We start from the raw sequence: 24653 nt of genomic DNA, 5'->3' as shown, positions 1-24653 counted from the left end.
GGTCACTTCTGGAGAGGCTGGGGCGGGTGATAAACCTGAAAAAATCGAGGTTCAAGCTGGGAAGGAAAAAAAAGTTTTTTGGAGGTACTCGTAGACTCAGAACAGGCGCATTCATTCCAACAGCAATCAAACAGGAGACTCAGAACCTACAAAAGCGAAAATACATCTCCATCAGGAAGGCCATGAGAGTTCTGGGCCTAATGACTTCATGTATTTCCAACCTCCAATGGAGTCAATTTCACTCAAGGATATTACAACAAGAGATCCTTTCAGCATGGGATGGCAAGGAAACTTCATTGGATGACAGAATGATATCCAAAGATGTAAGATAGTACCTGTCGTGGTGGACCAGTATAGCAAACCTCGAGAAGGGGAAACCCTGGAGATTGTTTCCATGCATAAACATCACCACGGACGCAAGCCTCAGTGGTTGGGGAGCCCTCATAGAAGGGAATATGGCCCATAACCGTGCACAACAGTTCATCAAACCTCTGGAAACTCAAAGCAGTCTGGGAGCTGCTGAGGAGATGCCAGAGACAGCTACACAATCATCATGTCAGAGTGTTCTTGGACAACTCAACCACAGTATCCTTCCTACTACATCAGGGAGGTCCGAGACAGTCACTTGCAGAATTTAGCAGAGACAATATTTTTCTGGGCAGAACTCAATGTAAAGTCCATTTCGGCAGTACACCTGAAAGAAAACAGGTAGCAGATTTTCTTAGCAGGGAGAAAATACAACCCTCGGAGTTGACCTTAAGTGAAGAAGTGTTTGTTCAACTAACCAGGCTCTGGGGTTCACCAGAAATACACTTGTTTTCCTCAAAGAAAAATAGAAAGACAAAAGATTTCTTCTTGTTAAATCCGGGAGCCAATCTGACTGCAGTAGATACCTTAGCACAGAACTGGGATATGGAGCTAGCTTATGCGTTCCCTCCACTGTCTGGCTCTAATACCAAGAGTTCTAAGGAATATCCAGGAAAGTCAGGCTTCTGTAATTCTAATAGTTCCCTACTGGCCCAAAAGGAGCTGGTTACCGCTATTGAAACAGATGGCGTTAGAATAGCCAATTCTCCTACCATCACAATGGGATCTTCTGACATAGGGCCCTTTTGTTCATCAGAATTTAGAGTTCTTGCAGCTATCAGCTTGAATCCTGAGAAGGAGATCCTCAGACTGAGGGGCTTGTCAGTCAGTCATCTCTACCCTGCAAAAAAGTAGAAAGCCTGTTATCTCAGCTATATACCTCAGTCTGGAAAATATTCTGTTCACACTGTGCAGGTCCAGTATCCCTCTGTCAGGATCCTAATATTCCTCAGGTTGTAGACTTTCTTCAGGCTGGCTTCGATAGCGGTCTAAGGCCTAGTACATTAAAGGTACAAATTTCAGCCATGATGTCCTTTTTGATTATCCACTGGCCGATCATCCCTGTGTAGTAAGGTTCGTTAAAGCCACTCAAAGTATTAGGCCCACAATACGTAGCTCTTTGCCCCCCTGGTATCTCAAATTAGTTCTAAATGATCTACAAAAGGACCCTTATGAACCTCAACACCAAGCCGACCTAAGGTCGGTAACATTCAAAGAATTTTTCTTATAGCAATAACCTCAGCAAGGCTTACAGGTGAGATCCAGGCTCTTTCCATAAGAGACACATACTTAAAGATCCAGGAGGACTATATCATCTTAAAATTAGATCCAGCTTTTTTCCCAAGGTGGTGACTGACTTCCATAGGAATCAGGAGATCATGTTGCCCACTTTCTGCCAGAACCATAGCAATGAAAAACAGCGCTCTCTCCACTCCTTGGATGTTAAAAGGACAGTCTTACAGTACTTAAAGCTCACAGAGAGCTGGAGAGTGGACTCAAATTTCTTCGTTCAGATGGCAGGAAAGAACGGGGAAGAAAGCATCAAAAGCCACCTTAGCCAGATGGATAAAGTCAACTAGTGTAGCATATATTTTGGCGGGAAAGACTCCACCAGAAAGCCTCAGGGCTCACTCGCTGAGAGCAATCTTGGCTTCGTGGGCACAGAGTGCAGGGGCTTCCATGGACCAAATCTGCAGGGCCACAACCTGGTCTAGAGTAAATACCTTTTGCAAGCATTACAAATTGGTCGTTCTGTCAAACCAACAGACGACCTTTGGAAGGAAAGTCTTCCAAGCAGTAAACCCGCCCTATTAGGAGTTATTTGGTATTTTTCCTGATGGTGCTGCAGGAGGGACGTCCTGGAAAGTAGGAATTAGTCCTACCGGTAATGTTGTTTCCAGGAGTCCATCATGACAGCACCCCTTATATACCCTCTCTTGGATTTCCTGTCTGATATGTGATGTAAACATGTGTAGAGGGGAAATTCAATAAAATAGCTTTGCATCCATCCTGGTGTGGTACTTGGAGAAAACACTGAAGAGTGGTGGTAGAAAGGGGCTATTTAACCTCTTCTGTGTTCCTGTCCATATCAAGGATACGAAGGACCATTTCCTGATGGTGCTGTCATGATGGAGTCCTGGAAACAACATTACCAATTTTTGCATTTCATTCGATTACTCTTCATAACAATCTAGAGTTTTTCCACTTAAACAACTGAAACAAACTTTGTGAAAATGTATAAATGTGTCAGTCCCAAAACTTTTCGCCACAAGAGTACACTGCAGGATAACCGAATCAATAGTCATTAGGGCCTTAGAATTTTAGAGTGTTTTAATAAACAAGTTGTCTGAACTGAAAAATCAAATAGATAGGTAAATAGTTTTGGAAACAGTTTTTATAGAAATGTTAGGACATATAATTTAAAAAATATTTTGGAAATTAAAAAAAATGCAAGAATAATATCCTCTCCTATTTGTTTTTCTGTCGTTCTTGTTTTCAGCCATTTTATCCCCATATATATAGTATTTGAGCTAGTAAAAAATGGGATTCTGCAATGTTTGGTAAAATTAACTGATCTTAACATTTTTATTATTTCATTTAGTGGATTGCTAGAAACTTTTACAATGCAATAGCTTGATCTAATTTAACCTAGAAATGACCCTCTCTTGTTTGTTCAGATGACATTTCTAAAAGTGTGCAGCGAGCTGTTTTTTAATACAATTATGTGCCATAGGACCTGACCTTTCAGTCTGTCCAGGGGAGGCCTGAATTGGCCTATTCTCTGATATTGTGACATTGCTTCTGTTGCCTCGATTGTGACCTCCGATTACAGGATACCCCTGAGAGCTGTAGATAATAGGCATGACTCCTGCTTTTTAGCCAAGTTTCCTTTTCTACCTCCAAAGGTATTGGAAGGAGCATTAAACATTTAAACTAAACTCATCTGAATATGCATGTAGGTGTTCCAAATAATAGAAAAGTCTTATTATTTTTATATTATGCTAAATAAAATCTGACATGGTTTTCTACTTTTTTTTTAAATAAAAAGTTCAATTTATTGCACAAAATATTTTGTTTAAGAAAATTGTCACTTTTAATGACCCTTCATATACTAATACTCCAAACTAATAGACTCCTGTTCCTCAAATTACTTGATTTTATGAGTGTGTAAAAATTGGATCTTTTCGGCAGCTAAATTAATTTTTTCCACACCTGCTACCTTTAAACACTTGTACGTTTTATGGCATAAGTAATGTGACAATGAAGGGAAAAATTAGATTTTGGTAATTGTTTGCATCTTGCTGATGGCGCCGAAAAAAAAGTGCCATAAAATAAAGTATGTTTAAAAATGTCAGATTTTATGCAAATTGCTCACTGCTCTGTGCATTTTGTGATGCTATAAAGCCTGAGCTGTCAGTCAAGGAAGAGGGTGGGGATAGATGCAAAATAAGTAACTGGCAAGGTGCACGGAATTGTCTTGTCATGCCAAGTGTTCTTGGCTTGACCAGTCATTTTGTGATGACAAACTCTCTTTAATGCAAAGTTTTTAATACAGGTGACTTTTATGTAGAAAAGGGACATCTTGGCCCCCTCAGTCATAAGGGGTTAGATGAGATGGTTACTTCTGCACTCTCTTTAGCTACCTCACTAGAGTTTTTTATTTTTTTTAAATACATATTGGGATTAGTGATGAGCAAGTATGCTCGTGTCCTAATCGAGTATTTTTGTCATGCTCCAAAAAAAATGTATCCCAGCGTGTATTGTGGCTCTCAACCAGCCGTTAGATATGCAGCAGCGACAACTCGAGCATTTTTTTTCGAGCACGGCGAAAATACTCAATTAGGATATGAGCGTGCTCGAATAACTCCTTCTCCAAGCACACTTTCTCATCACTAAATGAGATGTTAACATTCATTGAAAAAAAATAAACCTGGAAGTGATGCATTTATTTTATTAGACATTTTCTCATTAAAATATTTTTAGATAATAAAACACATAACACAATCGGAAAATCCAAGAGAGGCCTACCACAGAAAATACTTTAATTTACCATATATCGGTTAACACATCCGAGGATGGAAGTTTCTGTGGGTCTGCACTTCCTTCTGCACTACTTCTTATTTCTACCTTTTCTTTCTAATATAATATAACGCTTTAAATAAAGCTTTATTTTGTCATATTTTATGCTCTGGTATCTGCAAGAAAAAAGACTTGTTAGTTTTTCTGAGTTGGTTGGGCTCATCAGACTAGTTTATCCTGGGGATCTATGCGCTATCTACTGTTAATAGAACTTGGCATATCCATAGAACATTGTCGTTGGTGTTGTACCCACAGGACGACATTAATGACGTATAATGGGTTATTTGTACATTAGAGAAAGTCATTGACAAGCGATGGACTTTTTGTAATTAAATTGCTTCCTCTTTCTTCCCCGTGACAGGCGCTCTTCAACCCCTATGTTTAGTGCATTGTGTGCTTGAGTGACTACTATCGGTCCTTAGCTAGTCCTTTCGAAGGCTCTATACCGTATCTCATTGATGGTCGTATGTAAGAGAACAAGACGTATTAGGTAGCCACACACTTAGTCATCAATTAAAGTGTTGTTGAAACATGTCTAGAAGGTGAAAGTGCATGTTAAATTACTGCAGGAAAACACTGGCAAGTAGGGATCTACTTACTGTGTAATAAACCACTTTCCTTTTATCAGCAGCCATGGGAATACTAAGGCCAGTGCTTATTGATGCTGTTGTGTATGATGGATGGAATTTGGTTGAGACTCTACAAATCTAGTTCGCCTTTATCGTGAAAAGGATATTCACTTTACATAATGTCCTGGTGAATCCTGAATAGTATCCTGCATAGCAACACTCAATGAAATGGGACAATGGTTGAAAAAGCACACCAGTCTTTAGGACTTGGTGTAGACGTGTTATCTACCGTGGTCAACCGGCTTAAGTTCCCGTAGTGTTATCCCAATTCTTATACCATCGGTTTTAGATCATTTCTTATTACCGGTCTAGGATCGTTAATACCTGAGCCTTTATATTTTTATATTGCCACTTTGTGTTTTCTACCATTTATCATATTTTACCCTAGTCCTATAGGATTATTTAACCTGTACCTGAACAACATTAAAGGCATGTTACACTGTGTTTCTACATGGCATAAATTATGATAACGAACATGGAAAATGTTTGATGTGTAGCACAGACTGTGAAATCTGAAGAGGGGCCCCGCTTTATATCTATGGGTTGAGCTAGCCGTCCTAGAAGGGCCAGACACATGCTTAATGACCTTTTGTCCAGTTACTTATCCTCTTTTTGTCACCAAGACTAGAACCCGTCTACCCCTTTCGCATACCAGTTATGTGGGCAGTTATCTTCACTATAGCCAAGTTGCAAATCATTTAGAAAATGTCAGCACAAAAGGATTTTCTAGTTTCACAAAGCCCCTATACCCAGGTACCGTTTTTTTTTTTCAAACAAAATTGTGCTTTACTCTCCATCCCGGGGTCCAAAGTTAACGGCATGAGCCGCTGAGCTCACTGATTGGCTGCCTTACTATTGACATAATGTCACTACTGCAGACCATAACATAGTATTTGTCAAACTAGAGAGGATGAGTAACCCACTGTTTATTAGATATATTATAATATTTATTTTTTATTTTTTTAAGCAAACTACATCTAAAGAGTTGGGTTTTCTGAAACAGGAAGGCTCCTTTTAATGAAAATGTAGTGTCACAGTATTATGTTTCCCCTTTAGTGTTGTTCTTTATCTGAAACTGAGATCTGCTCTAGGCAGCAGGCTTCTGGTGTATATGTAGACGTTTTGTATCGTGTCAGTTGCAGTTTGTGGTGTAAAGATGAACATATTCTGCAGTAATGATTTTGGACACTAACACATTCATTTGATGGTTTCTTCTGACAAGTATGTTTATATGCTGAAATAATGAACACATGTGATGGGAAACAACAGGTCGAAGGGATATTTAGTTTGGTTTACCATTCCACAGCCAATCAGATATCAGTATTTACAATAGATGAACATACGCTTTACTTTGATGTCCGTCTGGATGAAGCAGATGTGATCTCACCTCAAAATTCCGTTTTCCTATTTATTATTGGCTCAGATCGTCATCTTACATTTTTCTAAATACACTGGCTCGCTCACTTGGAATCATTCCTCTGTTGATGTCTGCAAGTTGCCCAACATGCTATCAGAGCTATTATAATCTGTGTGTGGCCACTGATTTCCTTTATGTCCCATTGTCAGTATTGGTTTTCCCAACCGTCTTGAAAGTTGGCAAGCTGCAAGTCACAGTCATTAAAAATTGTTCTGCTGTGTCATGGCAATGATTAATGGAGGAAGTCACTTGGTTTATATAGCTTGAGAAAGGCGCCGACCGATGCAGAAATGCGTCGATAGTACCGTATTTTTCAGACTGTAAGACGCACCTAGGTTCTAGAGCAGGAAATTAGGGGAAAAAAATGGAAGCACAAAAATGGTCAATTCTGTGCTTAATATCCCCTTTCCTGGTATATATGGTCCCCTCATCCTCATTCTGATACACATGGTCCCTCGTCCCTATCCTGGTATGCATGGCTCCCTCATCCCTATCCTGATATGCATGACCCCCTCATCCCTATCCTGGTATGCATGGCCCTATCCTTATCCTGGTATGATTGGCACCATCCCAGTCCTGGTATGATTGGTCCCATCCTTATCCTAGTATGATTGGTCCCATCCTTATTCTGGTGTATAATTGGCCCCATCCCTTTCCTGGTATGATGGGTCCCATCCTTATTCTGGTATGATTTGCCCCATCAAGGTCCTGGTATGATTTGTCCCATCCTTATTCTGGTATGATTGACCCCATCCTGTTCCTGGTATGATTGGTCCCATCCTTATTCTGGTATGATTGTCCCCATCAAAGTCCTGGTATGATTGGCCCCATACTGTTCCTGTTATGATTGGTCCCATCCTTTTTCTTTTATAATTGGCCCCATCCCATTCCTGGTATGATTGGTCCCATCCTTTTTCTTTTATAGTTGGCCACATCCTGTTTCTGGTATGATTGGTCCCATCCTTTTTCTTTTATAATTGGCCCCATCCCATTCCTGGTACGATTGGTCCCATCCTTTTTGTTTTATAATTGGTCCCATCCCATTCCTGGTATGCATGGCTCCATCAGGAAAGATTAAAAAAAAAAAAATATTACACACTGTGCAAATTAATTGGAACAAAGCAAAAAAATAAAATGTTATAATGCACTGTTACATGCTAATTCTGAAAATTACCTTTTTCCACTGGCTAGTTGACCAAGATTTATTTATTATACAGAACAGACCAAAAGTTTGGACACACCTTCTCGTTTAAAGATTTTTCTGTATTTTCATGACTGTGAAAATTGTACATTCACACTGAAGGCATCAAACCTATGAATTAACACAAGTGGAATTATATACTTAACAAAAAATTGTGAAACAACTGAAAATATGTCTTATATTCTAGGTTCTTCAAAGTAGCCACCTTTTGCTTTGATGACTGCTTTGTACACTCTTGGCATTGTCTTGATGTGCTTCAAGATGTAGTCACCGGGAATGGTTTTCACTTCACAGGTGTGCCCTGTCAGATTTAATAAGTGGGATTTCTTGCCTTATAAATGGGATTGGGACCATCAGTTGTGTTGTGCAGAAGTCTAGTGGATACACAGCTGATAGCCCTACTGAATAGACAGTTAGAATTTGTACTATGGCAAGAAAAAAGCAGCTAAGTAAGGAAAAATGAGTGGCTATCATTACTTTAAGAAATGAAGGTCAGTCAGGCTGAAAAATTGGGAAAACTTTGAAAGTGTCCCCATGTGCAGCTGCAAAAACCATCAAGTGCTACAAAGAAACTGGCTCACATGAGGGCCATCCCAGTAAAGGAAGACCAAGAGTGACCTCTGCTTCTGAGGATAAGTTAATCTGAGTCACCAGCCTCAGAAACAGCAGCTCAGATTAGAGACCAGGTCAATGCCACACAGATTTCAAAGCAGCAGACACATCTCTACAACAACTGTTAAGAAGAGACTTTGTGCAGCAGACTTTCATGGTAAAATAGCTGCTAGGAAACCACTGCTAAGGACAGGCAACAAGCAGAAGAGACTTTTCTGGGCTAAAGAACACAAGGAATGGACATTAGACCAGTGGAAATCTGTGCTTTAGTCTGATGAGTCCAAATTTGAGATCTTTGGTTCCAACCACCGTGTGTTTGTGAGATGCAGAAAAGGTGAACAGATGGACTCTACATGCCTGGTTTCCACCGTGAAGCATGGAGGAGGAGGTGTGATGGTGTGGAGGTGCTTTGCTGGTGACACTGTAGGGGATTTATTCAAAATTGAAGGCATACTGGACCAGCATGGCTACCACAGCATCTTGCAGCGGCATACTATTCCATCCAGTTTGCGTTTAGTTGGACCATCATTTATTTTTCAACAGGAGAATGACCTCAAACACACCTCCAGGCTGTGTAAGGGCTATTTGACCAAGAAGGAGAGTGATGGGGTGCTACGCCAGATGACCTGGCCTCCAGAGTCACCAGACCTGAACCCCATCGAGGTTGTTTGGGGTGAGCTGGACCGCAGAGTGAAGGCAAAAGGGCCAACAAGTGCTAAGCATCTCTGGGAACTCCTTCAAGATTGTTGGAAGACCATTCCCAGTGACTACCTCTTGAAGCTCATCAAGAGAATGCCAAGAGTGTGCAAAGCAGTCATCAAAGCAAAAGGTGGCTACTTTGAAGAACCTAGAATATAAGACATATTTTCAGTTGTTTCACACTTTTTTGTTAAGTATATAATTCCACATGTGTTAATTCATAGTTTTGATGCCTTCAGTGTGAATGTACAATTTTCATAGTACCGTAATGAAAATACAGAAAAATCTTTAAAGAAGTTGTGTCCAAACTTTTGGTCTGTACTGTATATTAAGACTGGTTTGAATCACTGACTGGTAACCAACTTACGATTTTACTTAAAAAAAAATGCTTTGTCCCAATTAATTTGCACAGCACTGTACCTTCCTCCACTCCCTCGCAGTCGCAGCATCCTGCTCTGGTGCCAGCGGTTGTTTAATGCTTGTAAGCAGCACATGGCAGGGATGCCATGCGCTGCTTGCAAGCAGAGCACAGCTGCCAGAATACTCACCAGGACTGTTCATCACAGAGAGCGGTGAGTATCCGGACCGTTCATCGCAGAGAGCGGTGAGTATCCATTCCTCTTCAATAGCGCGCAGTTTCAGCCAGCAGCTTCCTGTTGCTGCGGCAGTCACGTGTGCCAATGCTTAAGAGAAATGAATATTCAGAATATTCATTTCTCTTAATATTGACACGCGTGACCACTGGCAGCAGCAGGAAGGCTCCGGCTGACACTGCACGCTACTGAAGAGGAATGGATACTCACCGTTGTCTATGATGAACGGTCCCAGTGAGTATTCCGGCAGCTGCTGGCACCGGAGCAGGACACTTCGAGGGAGCGGAGGAAGGTAACTGTAATGTTTTGTCTTTTTTTAATCTTTTCTGATGGGACCAATCATACCAGCAACAGGATGGGGCCAATCATACCAGGATGCCAGAAAGAAATGAATATGTATTGCCCTTCACGCCCAGGGTCGTGGAATGCAGGACATATTCATTTCTCTTTAGCAGCGGGCACAGGAGTTAGCCGGAGCTGCCGGCTCCAGCCTCAACTGACCTGATGCTCTGCCAAAACTGCTCCCCCACCTCCTCACCATAGCCAGAGCCCATACATCCGGACTATAAGACGCATCCCCCATTTTCCTCCACATTTTGGGATGAAAAGAGTGCGTCTTATAGTATGAAAAATACGGTAATAACCATTTTGGAAGCCCAAGGCTCTTCATTCCCGCTGTGCAGCCTGCATAAACGTGCCACCTGCCATTTTTGCCATTATATTTCTGGAATAACCTTTTCCTCCAGTCACGGGGCAACCTGAACATAACACCCTTAGGTATAATCGATGGTAGCATTCACCTATCAGCAGCATAACTTCAGATTAATGACCATTCTTGATGAAGCATGATGTCATCCAATAAAAGACCAATGTGGACTTGTGTGAAGAACTCGGCAACTGGTTTGTGACTTGTTGGTATGCTGCTTTTCTTTTTTTTAAAGGCAATTTGAATTAGATTCCATAGATGAAGATAAAACTTTAAAGTGAAAAGCTATTGCTTTCTTCTTTCCATGTGGTCTTTTTTTCTGTACCACTACTACTGCATGTCAATGTACACTAGCAAAGACCACTGTGAAAACCGGAGTACACCAAATCAGTGTCTCAAGACTGAGTAGCTGTTGGCATAAATGTGTACATGACTGTACAAAATTAAAAAAAATAAGTCTTTGTTTTTTTATATAGCTGGAATATTAAAATCACAATTTATCCAAATATCCTGATGGTATTAATTATCCATTATTGGTGTGTAGTCAAATTTAGTCAAGTTCTGTGATAAGTAGCTCACTGTCTATAGCTATGTACACTGAGAGCCTGATGTGGGCAGGGCTAGCTTTCTAAGCTCTGCTATATTGCTAAATCTAAGAACTCTAATTGTGTTGTAACAGTTGCACCCAGTAAACTAAGTTGAACACCATTGGATTCAGGGTCTCGTTGCTTACATCATACTACTCTGAGCCTCAATTGCTCAGCTAAGAAACAACGAGTTGTCCCTAAAAAAAAAAAAAGTATCGCCAACCCAAGAGTCTGACAGGCTTTGCTTCTGTGTAATGGGGGAAGATGAGGAGTTAGTACTCCATAATGCATGAGGAACAAATGTTGGTACCAGGACTCTATAGACGGAGGGTATTGGTCAAGGCCCATTCACAAGCCTTGGATGGCCATCTGGGGGTGGACAAAACTCAAAACTAGGTCATACTGTAAAGGATTGGGGAATATGTTGGCGCTATAGTACTACATGACGTTCATTTTAAACTTTGCCATGGTGGCCACCCCCCTGACTGACCTACTTAAGAGGACAAATCGGTTATTGCCAAATGGACGTCGGTAGCGGAGACGGCAATTCAAGAACTAAAAGTAGCTCTGTGTAATCAGCCAGTCCTGATTGCCCCTGACTTTAAGAAGGAATTTGTACAAACAAACTCCTCAGAAGTCAGATTAGGAGCAGTCCTTCCTTTCTCAGGAGATACACGGAGAGGAGCGACGTGTTCTCTACCTGAGTAGAACACTGTCGACATGTGAGAAAAATTATTCCATGGTAGAAAAGGAATGTTTAGCCTTGAAATGGGCAGTGGACACATTGCGATACTATCTCTTAGAGTGAAAATTTAAATTTGTATCAGACCATGCTCCACTCAAGTGGATCAGAAAAAAAGGAGGAAATGCTTGTGTTACCCCACTGGATTCAGCTATGCAGAATTTCAGCTTCCACGTAGAACATAGAGCCAGGAATTACAGGGTAATACCAATGCCCTCCCGAGAATTCCATGTCTAGTGATAGAAGGTGCCAAGCCCACGTCTTTAGGCAGAGGGGAGGGTATGTAAGGTGGCTGTCGGACATCTAGTGGTTGAGAGATAAACTTGAAGTAATGTTTTAGTACATATAGGAAAGTGCTTCGGCACACTAAGTGCTGAGAGGAGTTGCCTGGTCATGGCAGTTTTATTGTGAGCAGCTGATGATTTGTGAGACAGTACTACTCACCATATCTCCATCCCTGGGTGTGGTTCACTTTGGTAAATTGAGAGCTGTTTCTCTCATGCAGGGCTGTGTCTGTGGAGGTTTCAGATCTGCTGGATTGAATGCCTTTGCTAAAAGGACTAAGATGCTGGACTCTTTGCCAGGTTGGCTAACCAGCACTATTGTATGGACTTGTTACTGTTTTGTTTTACCTTGTGGTGGACAAAGACTGTGATGTGGTTTATGAGGACTGCAATAAACCATCTGTGTGTACCTCTTTAAGAAATCGAGCGAGTCAACATACCACAAAATATATTAAAAAATAGAATTTAGTTTACAACATTGTCTAGAATATATATATATATATATATATATATATATATATATATATATATATATATATATTACAGACCAAAAAAGTTTGGACACACCTTCTCATTTAAAGATTTTTCTGTATTTTCATGACTATGAAAATTGTACATTCACACTGAAGGCATCAATACTATGAATTAACACATGCGGAATTATATACTTAACAAAAAAGTGTAAAACAACTGAAATTATGTCTTATATTCTAGGCTGTTCAAAGTAGCCACCTTTTGCTTTGATGACTGCTTTGTACACTCTTGGCATTCTCTTGATGAGCTTCAAGAGATAGTCACTGGGAATGGTCTTCCAGCAATCTTGAAGGAGTTCCCAGAGATGCTTAGCACTTGTTGGCCCTTTTGCCTTCACTCTGCGGTGCAGCTCACCCCAAACCATCTCGATTGGGTTCAGGTCTGGTGACTGTGGAGGCTAGGTCATCTGGCATAGCAGCCCATCACTCTCCTTCTTGGTCAAATAGCCCTTACACAGCCTGGAGGTGTGTTTGGGGTCATTGTCCTGTTGAAAAATAAATGATGGTCCAACTAAACGCAAACCGGTTGGAATAGCATGCTGCTGCAAGATTCTGTGGTAGCCATGCTGGTTCAGTATGCCTTCAATTTTGAATAAATCCCCAACAGTGTCACCAGCAAAGCACCATCATACCTCCTCCTCCATGCTTCACGGTGGGAACCAGGCATGTAGAGTTCATCCGTTCACCTTTTCTGTGTCGTACAAAGAGACGGTGGTTGGAACCAAAGATCTCACACTTGGACTCATCAGACCAAAACACAGATTTCCACTAATCTAATGTCCATTCCTTATGTTCTTTAGCCCAAACAAGTTTCTTCTGCTTGCTGCCTGTCCTTAGCAGTGGTTTCCTAGCAGCTATTTTACCACGAAGGCCTTCTGCACAAAGTCTCCTCTTAACAGTTGTTGTAGAGATGTGTCTGCTGCTAGAACTCTGTGTGGCATTGACCTGGTCTCTAATCTGAGCTGCTGTTAACCTGTGATTTTTGAGGCTGGTGACTCGGATAAACTTATCCTCAGAAGCAGAGGTGACTCTTGGTCTTCCTTTCCTGGGGCGGTCCTCATGTGAGCCAGTTTCTTTGTAGTTCTTGATGGTTTTTGCCACTGCACTTGGGGACACTTTCAAAGTTTTCCCAATTTTTCGGACTGACTGACCTTTATTACTTAAAGTAATGATGGCCACTCGTTTTTCTTTACTAGCTGCTTTTTTCTTGCCATAATACAAATTCTAACAGTTTTGATGCCTTCAGTGTGAATGTACAATTTTCGTAGTCATGAAAGTACAGAAAAATCTTTAAATGAGATGGTGTGTCCAAACTTTTGGTCTGTACTGTATATATATATATATATATATATATATATACAGTACAGACCAAAAGTTTGGACACACCATCTCATTTAAAGATTTTTCTGTACTTTCATGACTACGAAAATTGTATATATATATAATATAATATATTATTGAGTTCATAGCTTAGGGGTACTCTGATATCTTTTTTTCCTGGGACATTGGGGCTGAGGCCTTTGTTTCTAATATTTGCACATAATTTTGTTTACTAAGAACTGGCTATTAGAGAGTTCCACCATACCGAATTGCTGGCTACTTGTATGTTTTTAGCATATACTTTCAAACTCACCAACATTTCTGGGAGCAATTGGCATTGGGTTATAACACACACAAGATATCCATCTCTCTGTTTTGCTTTATCTGCCGATTGATCAATAAACAATAGCTTATTTTTTGCGCTGGATAAAACATTTTGCCATGGCAGCTGGTTTTGAGTAGCTACTTGCCCACAGGACAAATGCATTTACAAATCTTGGGAAGCGGTTTCTCCATCTTACTGGAGTTTGTTTTTCCGACTAGGCCTTTCAAATAACTTGATTTAGATCTTACCGTTTGTTTACTGTAATTGCTACTCAAATACTTGCTTTTTCCTACGTGGGTTTCTATTTCTGAAATTTCAGTGTTCAGCTTCTTAGTTGCTCCTCAATTGGTAATGCTTCTGAGGCAATGGTTGTTAAATTGTTTTTCCCAAGGCAGCTCAAAAACATAGAGGCCAAATGGTAAAAATAATATATATTTTTTCGTGGCTTGAAACCGTAAGTAATTCTAAATGAATAAAGGTTTAAAGACCATTTTGGAATAATTCTCGATCATTGTTCGTCATTCATGGATTTGATGAATAAATATACATTAAAGGGGTATTCCCATCATAGAAACTGTTGGAGCATTGCTAGGATATCTCATTACTTTAGTATCAATGGGAGTCTGACCTCCGGGACCCACCTAATATATAGAAATGAAAAGGAATGAGCATCCATGACTTAAAAGTAAAAGAATCAGTTACTATATTTTAGAAGGGAAGTTCTGAAAAACTTTTATAGGTTTGGAGTCACCACGGCTTATGCATTGTATGCAAGAAAATGATGATTTTTTGCAGGATGTTCATTTTTTTTAGATCTGATTACATTAAGAAAAATAGCAGTACGGACACAATATTTCACAAGTTTATTATCTCTCTGAAAGCCCCATTACACATTAGAATGTTTGTCCAACGTCTTTGCCTGATGAAGAGACCTGAGTAGTCTCGAAAGCTTGCAATTTGTTACCATCTTTTCAGTTAGCCATTAAAAGGTATCAACCACTGAGGATTCTCAATTCTAAATATTTTTTGTCCAACATCTGTCTCCTAACTTCCCCTTACACAGGAATGCTTGGCTGGGCTATGAAAGAACAAATGCCAGACTTCATTTTCCCCATACACTTTAGACTGTCGTCCGATGCCGCTAATATTGGCGGTTTCTATATATGAAGGCCAAAAGTGTCAAAAAATGGAATTCAGCAGTGATTTAGAAAGGTTTTCTGCAAATTTCCGGTTCAGAAATACGAGACCGTTCAGAAACATGAACCATGTCCTTCAATTTCAAACATCTAAACCAAATTTAAGTCTTTGCAACAGAAACTGAATGCTGCCAATCAAAAAAATGTAAAAAACACAATTTCCAATTCCTCTAGGGAAGCATGTGATGGAATTAACGTAAAACTCATCCACTTTGATAATCTTGTAAAATGCTGTGGATATTGTGTGGACCAAATACGCAACTTGGGAGCCTAGCGTAAAAAAAAAAAACCTTTCCTCAAGCTCAGTGATTTACTCCTGATTAAGCCACTTGCGCACGTTCAGTATTTGGTGAGTTTTTTACATCAGTATTTGTAAGCCAAAGCCAGGAGTGGACGAAAACTGCAGAAGTGGTGACGTGTTTCTATTATACTTTCCTCTGATTGTTCCTCTCCTGGTTTTGGCTTACAAATACTGAGGTTAAAAACTCACCAAATACTGAACGTGTGAACGTGGCCTTATTCTGTATTTCTAATGCATTGCTCCAGAAAGTAAAGTGGCATGAAGGACACTTTCACTCTGTGAGTGTTTAGCTAAGGTCTAATAGACAAAGAATGGTTCACTTTACAGCTGCTTAATTTAATCTCTTCTGAGCAGTTTAAAACAAAAAAAAAATAAATTTGAAAAATTATTTATTTATAAAAGTTCAATTAAAAATTGTTTCCAATGGTATTTCTATTAGGAAGCCCCTTTTGCCAAGCTGTGATTGTATAGCAGGGAATGGGTGGCACAGCCAGATATTTAAGCGCTTAAGACCTTCAGTAGCGGTTTCACTTGTGTTATTAGTAAATGGCTGATGGACATAGTCCACGCTCAAGAAAACCATGATTTTGAAGTTTGGTTATATAGGTTTTTTTTTCATTCTGCAATCTTCAACTTTGTGGAAGTGGACCAAGTGGGTATACTTATTTTCTTCCTTCCTGTGTTTTTTTTTTATACATTTATATAATGATTTTATAACTTTTTCCTAGGTAAAGAAGAAGAATCATGCCAGTTAACGGAACTCCCTCTAGAAGCATTAGCAAGAAGTAGAGAACTCACTTATCAATGGCTTCATACACAGTGTGGAGACATAAATACAAATCGTTCTGCATCATCGAGGTGGTATACTGGTCTTATTGTACAAATGATTTGCTAATACAGAATACAGTGCCTCGTACAATACATATAGGGTGAGAAATCATGTGCACACCATCTCCTCTAGCATACAGGTGCATCTCACAAAATTAGAATATCAGCCAAAAGTTAATTTATTTAATTTCTTCAATACAAAAAGTGAAACTCATATATTAGAGTTATAACAAATAGAGTGATGTATTTCAAGTGTTTATTTCTGTTAATGTTGATGATTATGGTTTACAGCCAATGAAAACCCAAAAGTCATTATCTCAGTAAATTAGAATATAACACCAGCTTGAAAAAATGATTTAAACATCCAAAATGTTGGCCTACTGAAATGTATGTTCAGTAAATGCACTCAATACTTGGTCGGGGCTCCTATTGCATAAATTACTGCATCAATGCGGCATGGCATGGAGGCGATCAGTCTGTGGCACTGCTGAGGTGTTATGGAAGTCCAGATTGTTTTGATAGGAGCCTTCAGTTCATCTGCATTGTTGGGTCTGGTGACTCGCATCATCCTCTTGATGATAACCCATAGATTCTCTATGTGGTTAAGGTCAGACGAGTTTGCTGGCCAATCAAGCATAGTGATACTGTTGTTTTTCAACCAGGTATTGGTACTTTTGGCAGTGTGGACAGGTGCCAAGTCCTGCTGGAGAATTACATTTCCATCTCCAAAAAGCTTGTCGGCAGAGGGAATTTCCTGGTAGACAGCTGTGCTGACTTTGGTCTTGATAAAACAGTGTACTTATACCAGCAGATAGCATAGCTCCCCAAACCATCACTGATTGTGGAAACTTCACACTAGGCCTCAAGCAGCTTGGATTGTTTTTCTCTCCACTCTTCCTCTAGACTCTGGGACCTGGATTTCCAAGGTCTAGTGTGTTAGGGGTCGAGTTCCCGCCTCTGCACACGGGGAATCTCGGGCCATCTCCGCTGCGGTCTCCCATTCTTCTCCTGCCGCAGTGGAGCCTGCTCAGCGGAGACGTCGGTCCCAGCATCTTGCTCAGTCCCACTCTGTACAAAGAGTTACTGCTGCTTTTCCTGCTTCTGCCATTGAAGTCCGTGCTGGACAGCAGCGAGCAGACGCTTCTGGGACTAAGCGTGAAGTGAAGTATCCACAATCAATGATGGTTTCGGGAGCCATGTCATCTGCTGGTGTAGGTCCACTGTGTTTTATCAAGAACAAAGTCAGCACAGCCATCTACCAGGAAATTTTAGAGCACTTCATTCGTCCTTTCTGCCGACAAGCTTTTTAGAGATGGAAATGTAATTCTCCAGCAGGACTTGGCACCTGTCCACACTGCCAAAAGTACCAATACCTGGTTTTCAAACAACAGTATCACTGTGCTTGATTGGCCAGCAAACTCGCCTGACCTTAACCCTATAGAGAATCTATGGGGTATTGTCAAGAGGAAGATGAGAGACACCAGCCCCAACAATGCTGATTAGCTGAAGGCTCCTATCAAAGCAATCTGGGCTTCCATAACACCTCAGCAGTGCCACAGACTGATCGCGTCTATGCCATTGATGCAGTAATTGATGCAAAATAAGCCCTGACCAAGTATTGAGTGCATTTACTGAACATACATTTGAGTAGGCCAACATTTCGGATGTTAAAATCATTTTTTCAAGCTGGTGTTATAAAGTATTCTAATTTACTGAGATAATGACTTTTGGGTTTTCATTTGGGGTAAGCCATAATCATCAACATTAACAGAAATAAACACTTGAAATAGAGTCATAACAAACAGAGTGATCTATCTAATATATGAGTTTCATATTTTGTATTGAAGAACTGAAATAAATTTACTTTTTGCTGATATTCTAATTTTGTGAGATGCACCTGTGTATGTGGCCCATTATAGACTAGGAATAAGACTGCCTCTGTTGTAGACATAATAAAGTGAATGTAGTTATCATACTGAAACAGGATGGAGGTCGCCATTTAGTATCAGCCTCATATATTATTTGGTTTTTAATAAAGAACTGTGCACGCAAATTCTGTACATGACACATATACACTTATAAAATTCAAGCGTTCCAAATAACAGTATCTAAGGTACAGTCGATTCACACGTTGGATATGTAATCTGGAATCCACAGTGTTTCTGCATTTAACATCCGCACATATTTTCTGCACTTATACTTTTCAGTTTACCAATGGTAATCCCTGGCAATTCATAGTGAAGCCAAGTGTATGCTCCCCAACTTCATCAGTGCACATGCTTAGGGAGGCAGTGGTGATCTAGTACAGGGGTCACCAACTCCAGTCCTCAAGGCCCACCAACATGTCATGTTTTCAGGATTTCCTTAGTCTTGCCCAGGTAATAATTGCATCACCTGTGCAATGCAAAGGAAATCCTGAAAACATGACCTGTTGGTGGGCCTTGAGGACTGGAGTTGGGGACCACTGATCTAGTACTCCGCTAGCCATTACCGCCGGCTCTACAAATCTCGTTCCCTGCGTCACCACTGCCTCCCTGCGCATGCGCAGCTGCCAGGTTCCCGTTAAAGTCTTTTCCAACCAATTTGCTCATTTCTTCTCTCTACAGCTGCTAGAAATGGAACATTAAATTAATACAATGGTTTACTTAGGTAATAAAAATACATATTGGTTTATTTCATGCATTACCCCATCTAGGCATTTGCTGCATGTGCACAGTTTGGATGGTTGATCCTAGTTTCCATGAGTCACGTGTAGACCACAATTCTATATTTTTCCCCAAATATGATGCTCCTGTGATTGATGAATATGCAGATATAGAAAATACCATCTGATTTCTGCCCCATGGTACAGAATTAGGTCTATAGTTTGAATCATTCTATGTCCTTTTATTTCAGTAAGCGTTTATTGCCTGAATTAAACCATGACGTTCTGAATGGAAGACGTGTCCAGCTTGTGGTAAGATATTATCCAGTATATTTCCCTTAGGGATTATTATCTGATTCTATCTTAACCGCTAAATATTCTGAATAAATACTCTGCATGAATTTACATACAATAAATGGCCATGTGCTAAGCATACCACAGAAGTGACTGATAGTACTGATTTTAGATGCAAACCATAAATAATAGATGTGTAATTGTATCAAGGTGTTGGTTAATACACTGCGTACATTACTGGTGACGCTGGCATGGTTTACATCAAGAACCAGAACGCTGAGGTACAATTTGCATGCTGATTATTCATCCCTCCCTTATTATTGTTAGAGATTACATTCTGTTTTGGCTCAAGGTTATATTATTATTTTCTACGTTTCCAATAATTTAAAAAATGTTTCATTGAAAACTCGTAAGAGAAAGTGAAATATTGTCCATACACCGGAAAAGTGAAAATCTATTGACTTCTCGCATGTCCATGGGAAGGGGTTAACCGCTGGTCCGCAGCAGTGATGCTTGGCTTTACTTATCCAAAAAGAAATAATAATAATAATGAATGACAACCATAGATTTCACCCATTGCAAAGTACTGCAGGCAGAATAGTCAGTGCAACCGGACAGATGACTTCTCGAATTATCAAGCCTGTTCATTCTGGAAGATGAGGAAGAGTTTGGAACCAGCAATAACCGTTCATATACTTTGGGCACAGGTATGTTTTGTGCTCTTGGGATAGTAAGATATGCATGTTTTGTCACAATTTTCAGAGTAATGCTCCTCTAAGCAAAGAAGCTGATGACTTAGATCTGTTGTCTGTGAAATCTGGCAGTTCAGTATCTCAAAACAGAGAAGAAAAAGCGAAAACTCAAAGAAGTTCTGGGACATCTTCTAGTAAGTTACCGTATATATTTAATTGGCAAGCATTTGGAAATCTAATGACCTTATATTAAGAAGGACCGAACAGGCTATAGGTTGAACTCTTTGGACTTAAGCCTACCTTCAACCTTAAAAACTATGAAACTGTTGGTTCTCTTGACATAAGGAAGAATGACACAGTATCTTGTCAAGATGTATTGTCTATTCCTATGTTATTCTTCCTAGAAATTTCTGAATATATTGACACCTGGGTGTTACCATTTGGGGGCGAGTCCCTACACTCTTTCCAATCAGTGCTGACCAATGTTAGACTGTGTAAAGACACACCCTGTGTATATGGGGATGCCAATTTTCATTTGTCAACTAATTATTACTGTTCCACGAGAGATGACGGAGGAATGCCATAATGCATCATTTTATAAAAGGATGCTTAAGAATTATTACTTTATGGTGAATACAAGTATTACCTAATACCAACGTGTCAGAAGATCTGCACTACAGATGCAGGCTGTAGATTACAGTAAAAGTTTCTACCATTGATGCACACAGGATAAAAATTATCTACCTTATCAAAAAGACTTAAAAAGCATGCTAAAGTATCCGTGCTTGTACAGTGGGTATGGAAAGTTTTCAGACCCCTTTAAATTTTTCACGCTTTGTTTCATTGCAGCCATTTGGTAAATTCAAAAAAAGTTCTTTTTTTCTCATTAATGTGCACTCTGCACCCCATCTTGACTGAAAAAATACCGAAATTTAGTAAAGTAATTTTTGCAAATTTATTAAAAAAGAAAAACTGAAATATCACATGGTCATAAGTATTCAGACCCTCAGTATTGAATAGAAGCACCCTTTTGAGCTAGTACAGCCATGAGTCTTCTTAGGAATGAAGCAACAAGTTTTTTACACCTGGATTTGGGGATCCTCTGCCATTCTTTCTTGCAGATCCTCTCCAGTTCCTTCTGTTTGGATGGTGAATGTTGGTGGACAGCCATTTTCAGGTCTCTTCAGAGATGCTCAATTGGGTTTAGGTCAGGGCTCTGACTGGGCAAGTCAAGAATGGTCACAAAGTTGTTCTTAAGCCACTCCTTTGTTATTTTAGCTGTGTGCTTAGGGTCATTGTCTTGTTGGAAGGTGAACCTTCGGCCAAGTCTGAGGTCCAGAGCACTCTGGAAGAGGTTTTCATCCAGTATATTTCTGTACTTGGCCGTATTCATGTTTCCTTCAATGGAAACCAGTCATCCTGTCCCTGCAGTTGAAAAAAACTCCCATAGCATGATGCTGCCACCAACATGTTTCACTGTTGGAATTGTATTGGGCAGGCGATGAGCAGTGCCTGGATTTCTCCACACATACCACTTAGAATTATCAACAAAAAGGTCTATCTTCATCTCATCAGACCAGAGAATCTTATTTCTCATTGTCTGAGAGTCCTTCATGTGTTTTTTAGCAAACTATGCGGGCTTTCACATGTCTTGCACTGAGGAGAGGCTTCCATCGGGCCACTCTGCCGTAAGGCCCGACTGGTGGAGGGCTTCAGTGATAGTTGAATTTGTGGAACTTTCTCCAGTCTTCCTACTGCATCTCGGGAGCTCAGCCACAGTGATCTTGGGGTTCTTCTTTACCTGTTTCACCAAGGCTCTTCTCCTGCTCATAACATACCAGGCCAACATATCCAGGGTGAGATCCCTCAAACCACAAAGAAAAGAAGGTTGCAAAAGAGGTGCCGAGTGTGTTACAGAAGCGAAATATGCAAGTACACCACTTATCGATTCAACACCTGACCTGACAAACCTGGCCTGTCTATAAAAGAATTCTTCAAACTGTACCACATCCATAGACTACTAAATTCATTTCTGACTGACACAACTCACGTATGCCAAACTGATGCACTGTACACAATTCACGTATGGCAATCTGATGTACACTACTCAACTCATATATGCCAACCTGATGTACACTACACAACTCACGTATGCCAACCCAATGCACTCAACACTACTCACGTATGCCACTACATTATAAAATTCACATACCAGGAAACACTAGATCCATTCCAGTATTGAGTCACTTGTGGGGGGTTTCCACTGCTAAGGCAGATCAGAGGCTCTCTAAATGCGACATGACACCTGCAGACCATTCCATCAGTCTGCATTCCAAAACATCACTCCTTCCCTTCAGAGGCCTGCAGTGCGCCCAAACAGTAGTTTCCGCCCATATATGGGGTATCAGGAGAAAGAAATTGCACAACAAATTTTGGACTCCATTTTCTCCTCCTACCCTTATGAATATAAAACCATTTGGAGTTAAAAGAACATTTTTGAGGAAATTTTTTTTTTATATTTTTTTTATTTTCAAGATACTCACTACATATCTAGCCAAATTATTTGGGGGGTGTAGTTCTAAAATTTGGTCACTTGTACTTGTGAGGGTTTCCACTACTTTGGCACATCAGCGGCTCTCCAAACGCGACATGATGTCTGCTCTCGATTCCAAACAATTTTGCGTTCAAAAAATCAAACGTGCACCTTCCCTTCTGAGCCCTGCAGTGCGCACAAACAGTAGACTTCCCCCACCTCTTGAGTATAGGCGTAATCAGGAGAAATTGCACAACACTTTTTGGGGTCCATTTTCTTCTGTTATCCTTGTGAAAAAAAATAAAAAATGGGGGTAAGTTTTTTGCGAAAAAGTTAAATGTTCATTCTTTCCTTCCACATTGCTTCAGTTTCTGTGAAGCACCTGAAGGGGTTGATAAACTTCTTGAATGTAGTTTTGAGCACCTTAAGGGGTGCAGTTTTTAATGGTGTCACTTTTGGTTATTTTCTGTCGTATAGACCCCTCAAAGTCACTTCAAATGTGATCTGGTCCCTAAAAAAATGATTTTGTAAATCTTGTTGGAAAAATGAGAAATTGTTGGTCAACTTTTAACCCTTTGAACAAAAAAGTTATGTTTCAAAAATTGTTCTGATGTAAAGTAGACGTTGGAAATGTTATTTATTATCTATTTTGTGTGACTGAAACCGGGCTAGCTCCACCCTTATGACTGGAAGTCAGATGCCACTGGGGAGAATAAAGTTGATTTCCTCCCGACTGGGGGGCTCTAAGTGCCACAGGGTAACCCCATATCTGCAGGTTAATAGCATTATTTTACAGGACAGGTCCCCTTTAAGTATGAGATTGTTGGATCATTTATTTATGAGGCATGGCCAGCAATTACAGGGTGCAACATATAACATACAGTATATCTTCTGCTTTCCTATTGGTAGATGCCTACATTCAATTTAGCGAACATGTTTTAGCTATAATTCCTGAAACTGTTATCTGGATTAGGGCCATCATCTGGAAGTGATCATGAACAATTCATCAAGTGCCATGTGTTAGATCTGTCTCTTTTTATTTTAATATGTTAATAAAGCTGTATTTTTTTTTGTTCTTTAGACAGAAATTTATTTGCACCAGTGAAAACTTATTCGGGACCTCAGCGGAAAGAACGCATATCATTTAGAGACAATCCAGTTCAATTCAGTGGTGGCTGGGGAGGAGGAAAAAAGAAGGGAAAAGCCAATATATAGTTTTATTTAAAGATATACAGATGAATCGTTTAGTATATTTTATATGATTCAAAATATACGCTATCCTTATATAGATCCATATTTACAATAGAAAATTTTTTGGGAAACTATCTGACATTTTCCAGTAGTTCTTTCTGCTATTGTGATATACATGGTAAAATTCATATTTTCTTTAGCTCTTGTTTTAAATGATTTTTCAATTAACTAAATTATTTATTATAAAAATGTAGCGTATATGACATTGTTGTGATAAATGTTGTGCCTTACTTTGTATGACATATCAAACCAGTAAAGAATTTGAACACAATAACTGAACATGGAATTCTTTAGATTCATTTTTTTCATCTAAAGACTAGCACAAAAATGCTTAAATATGATTTTTCATAAAAATATTTTAGCTGATGTTTGAATCAATACTAAGTTTTATTAAGAAAATATATGCTTTTTTTTAGATGTTAAGCTTTAGTGATACTTAGATGTTAAAAATGTTGAAGAGTAATAACTAAAGACTTACCACTAAATTGTTTTCATTTAATTATCCTTCATTATAAATTTTGTAATATACTTCAATACTTTATTTTGCTTCATTCTCTCCCAACTATTATGCTGCATGGTCCTTACTATGCCAATTTCATTCTCTTTTAGAAGCTTCTTTTAACTGCTGCTCAGCAAGCTCCGTTTATATTCAAACAGTAAGTGTATTCCCCTGCTTGAAAACAATTTCCTCTGGTGAGCAAGCTGACTCAAACTGTTGAAGCTCCTCACTATACAGAATGTTTGAATATAGTGTACAGAAAGTGCTCAGCAGCAGTAGAAAGGAGCTTCTAAAGCATTAAAATAGTACTGCAGAATAATG

At 39.7% G+C, this 24653-nt stretch overlaps 1 protein-coding gene across 1 annotated transcript in view; it reads left to right on the top strand.

The window, feature by feature from the left end:
- Nucleotides 1-24112, top strand: part of LRRIQ1 (leucine rich repeats and IQ motif containing 1) — a 269506-nt gene extending 245394 nt beyond the window's left edge. Inside the window, exons 23-26 of the mRNA XM_069764400.1 lie at nt 16320-16449; nt 19315-19375; nt 20120-20243; nt 23664-24112. Of these exons, the coding sequence (XP_069620501.1) occupies nt 16320-16449; nt 19315-19375; nt 20120-20243; nt 23664-23797 (449 nt within the window). The 3' untranslated portion in view covers nt 23798-24112. The remainder of the gene's footprint in view (nt 1-16319; nt 16450-19314; nt 19376-20119; nt 20244-23663) is intronic.
- Nucleotides 24113-24653: the final 541 nt, after the last annotated feature.

The sequence above is a fragment of the Ranitomeya imitator genome, chromosome 4 (assembly GCF_032444005.1).
Source record: "Ranitomeya imitator isolate aRanImi1 chromosome 4, aRanImi1.pri, whole genome shotgun sequence".
NCBI classification, from domain to species: Eukaryota; Metazoa; Chordata; class Amphibia; order Anura; family Dendrobatidae; genus Ranitomeya; species Ranitomeya imitator.
The sequence above is the reverse complement of the archived record's forward strand: the minus strand, read 5'-3'. Positions and strand labels throughout refer to the sequence as shown.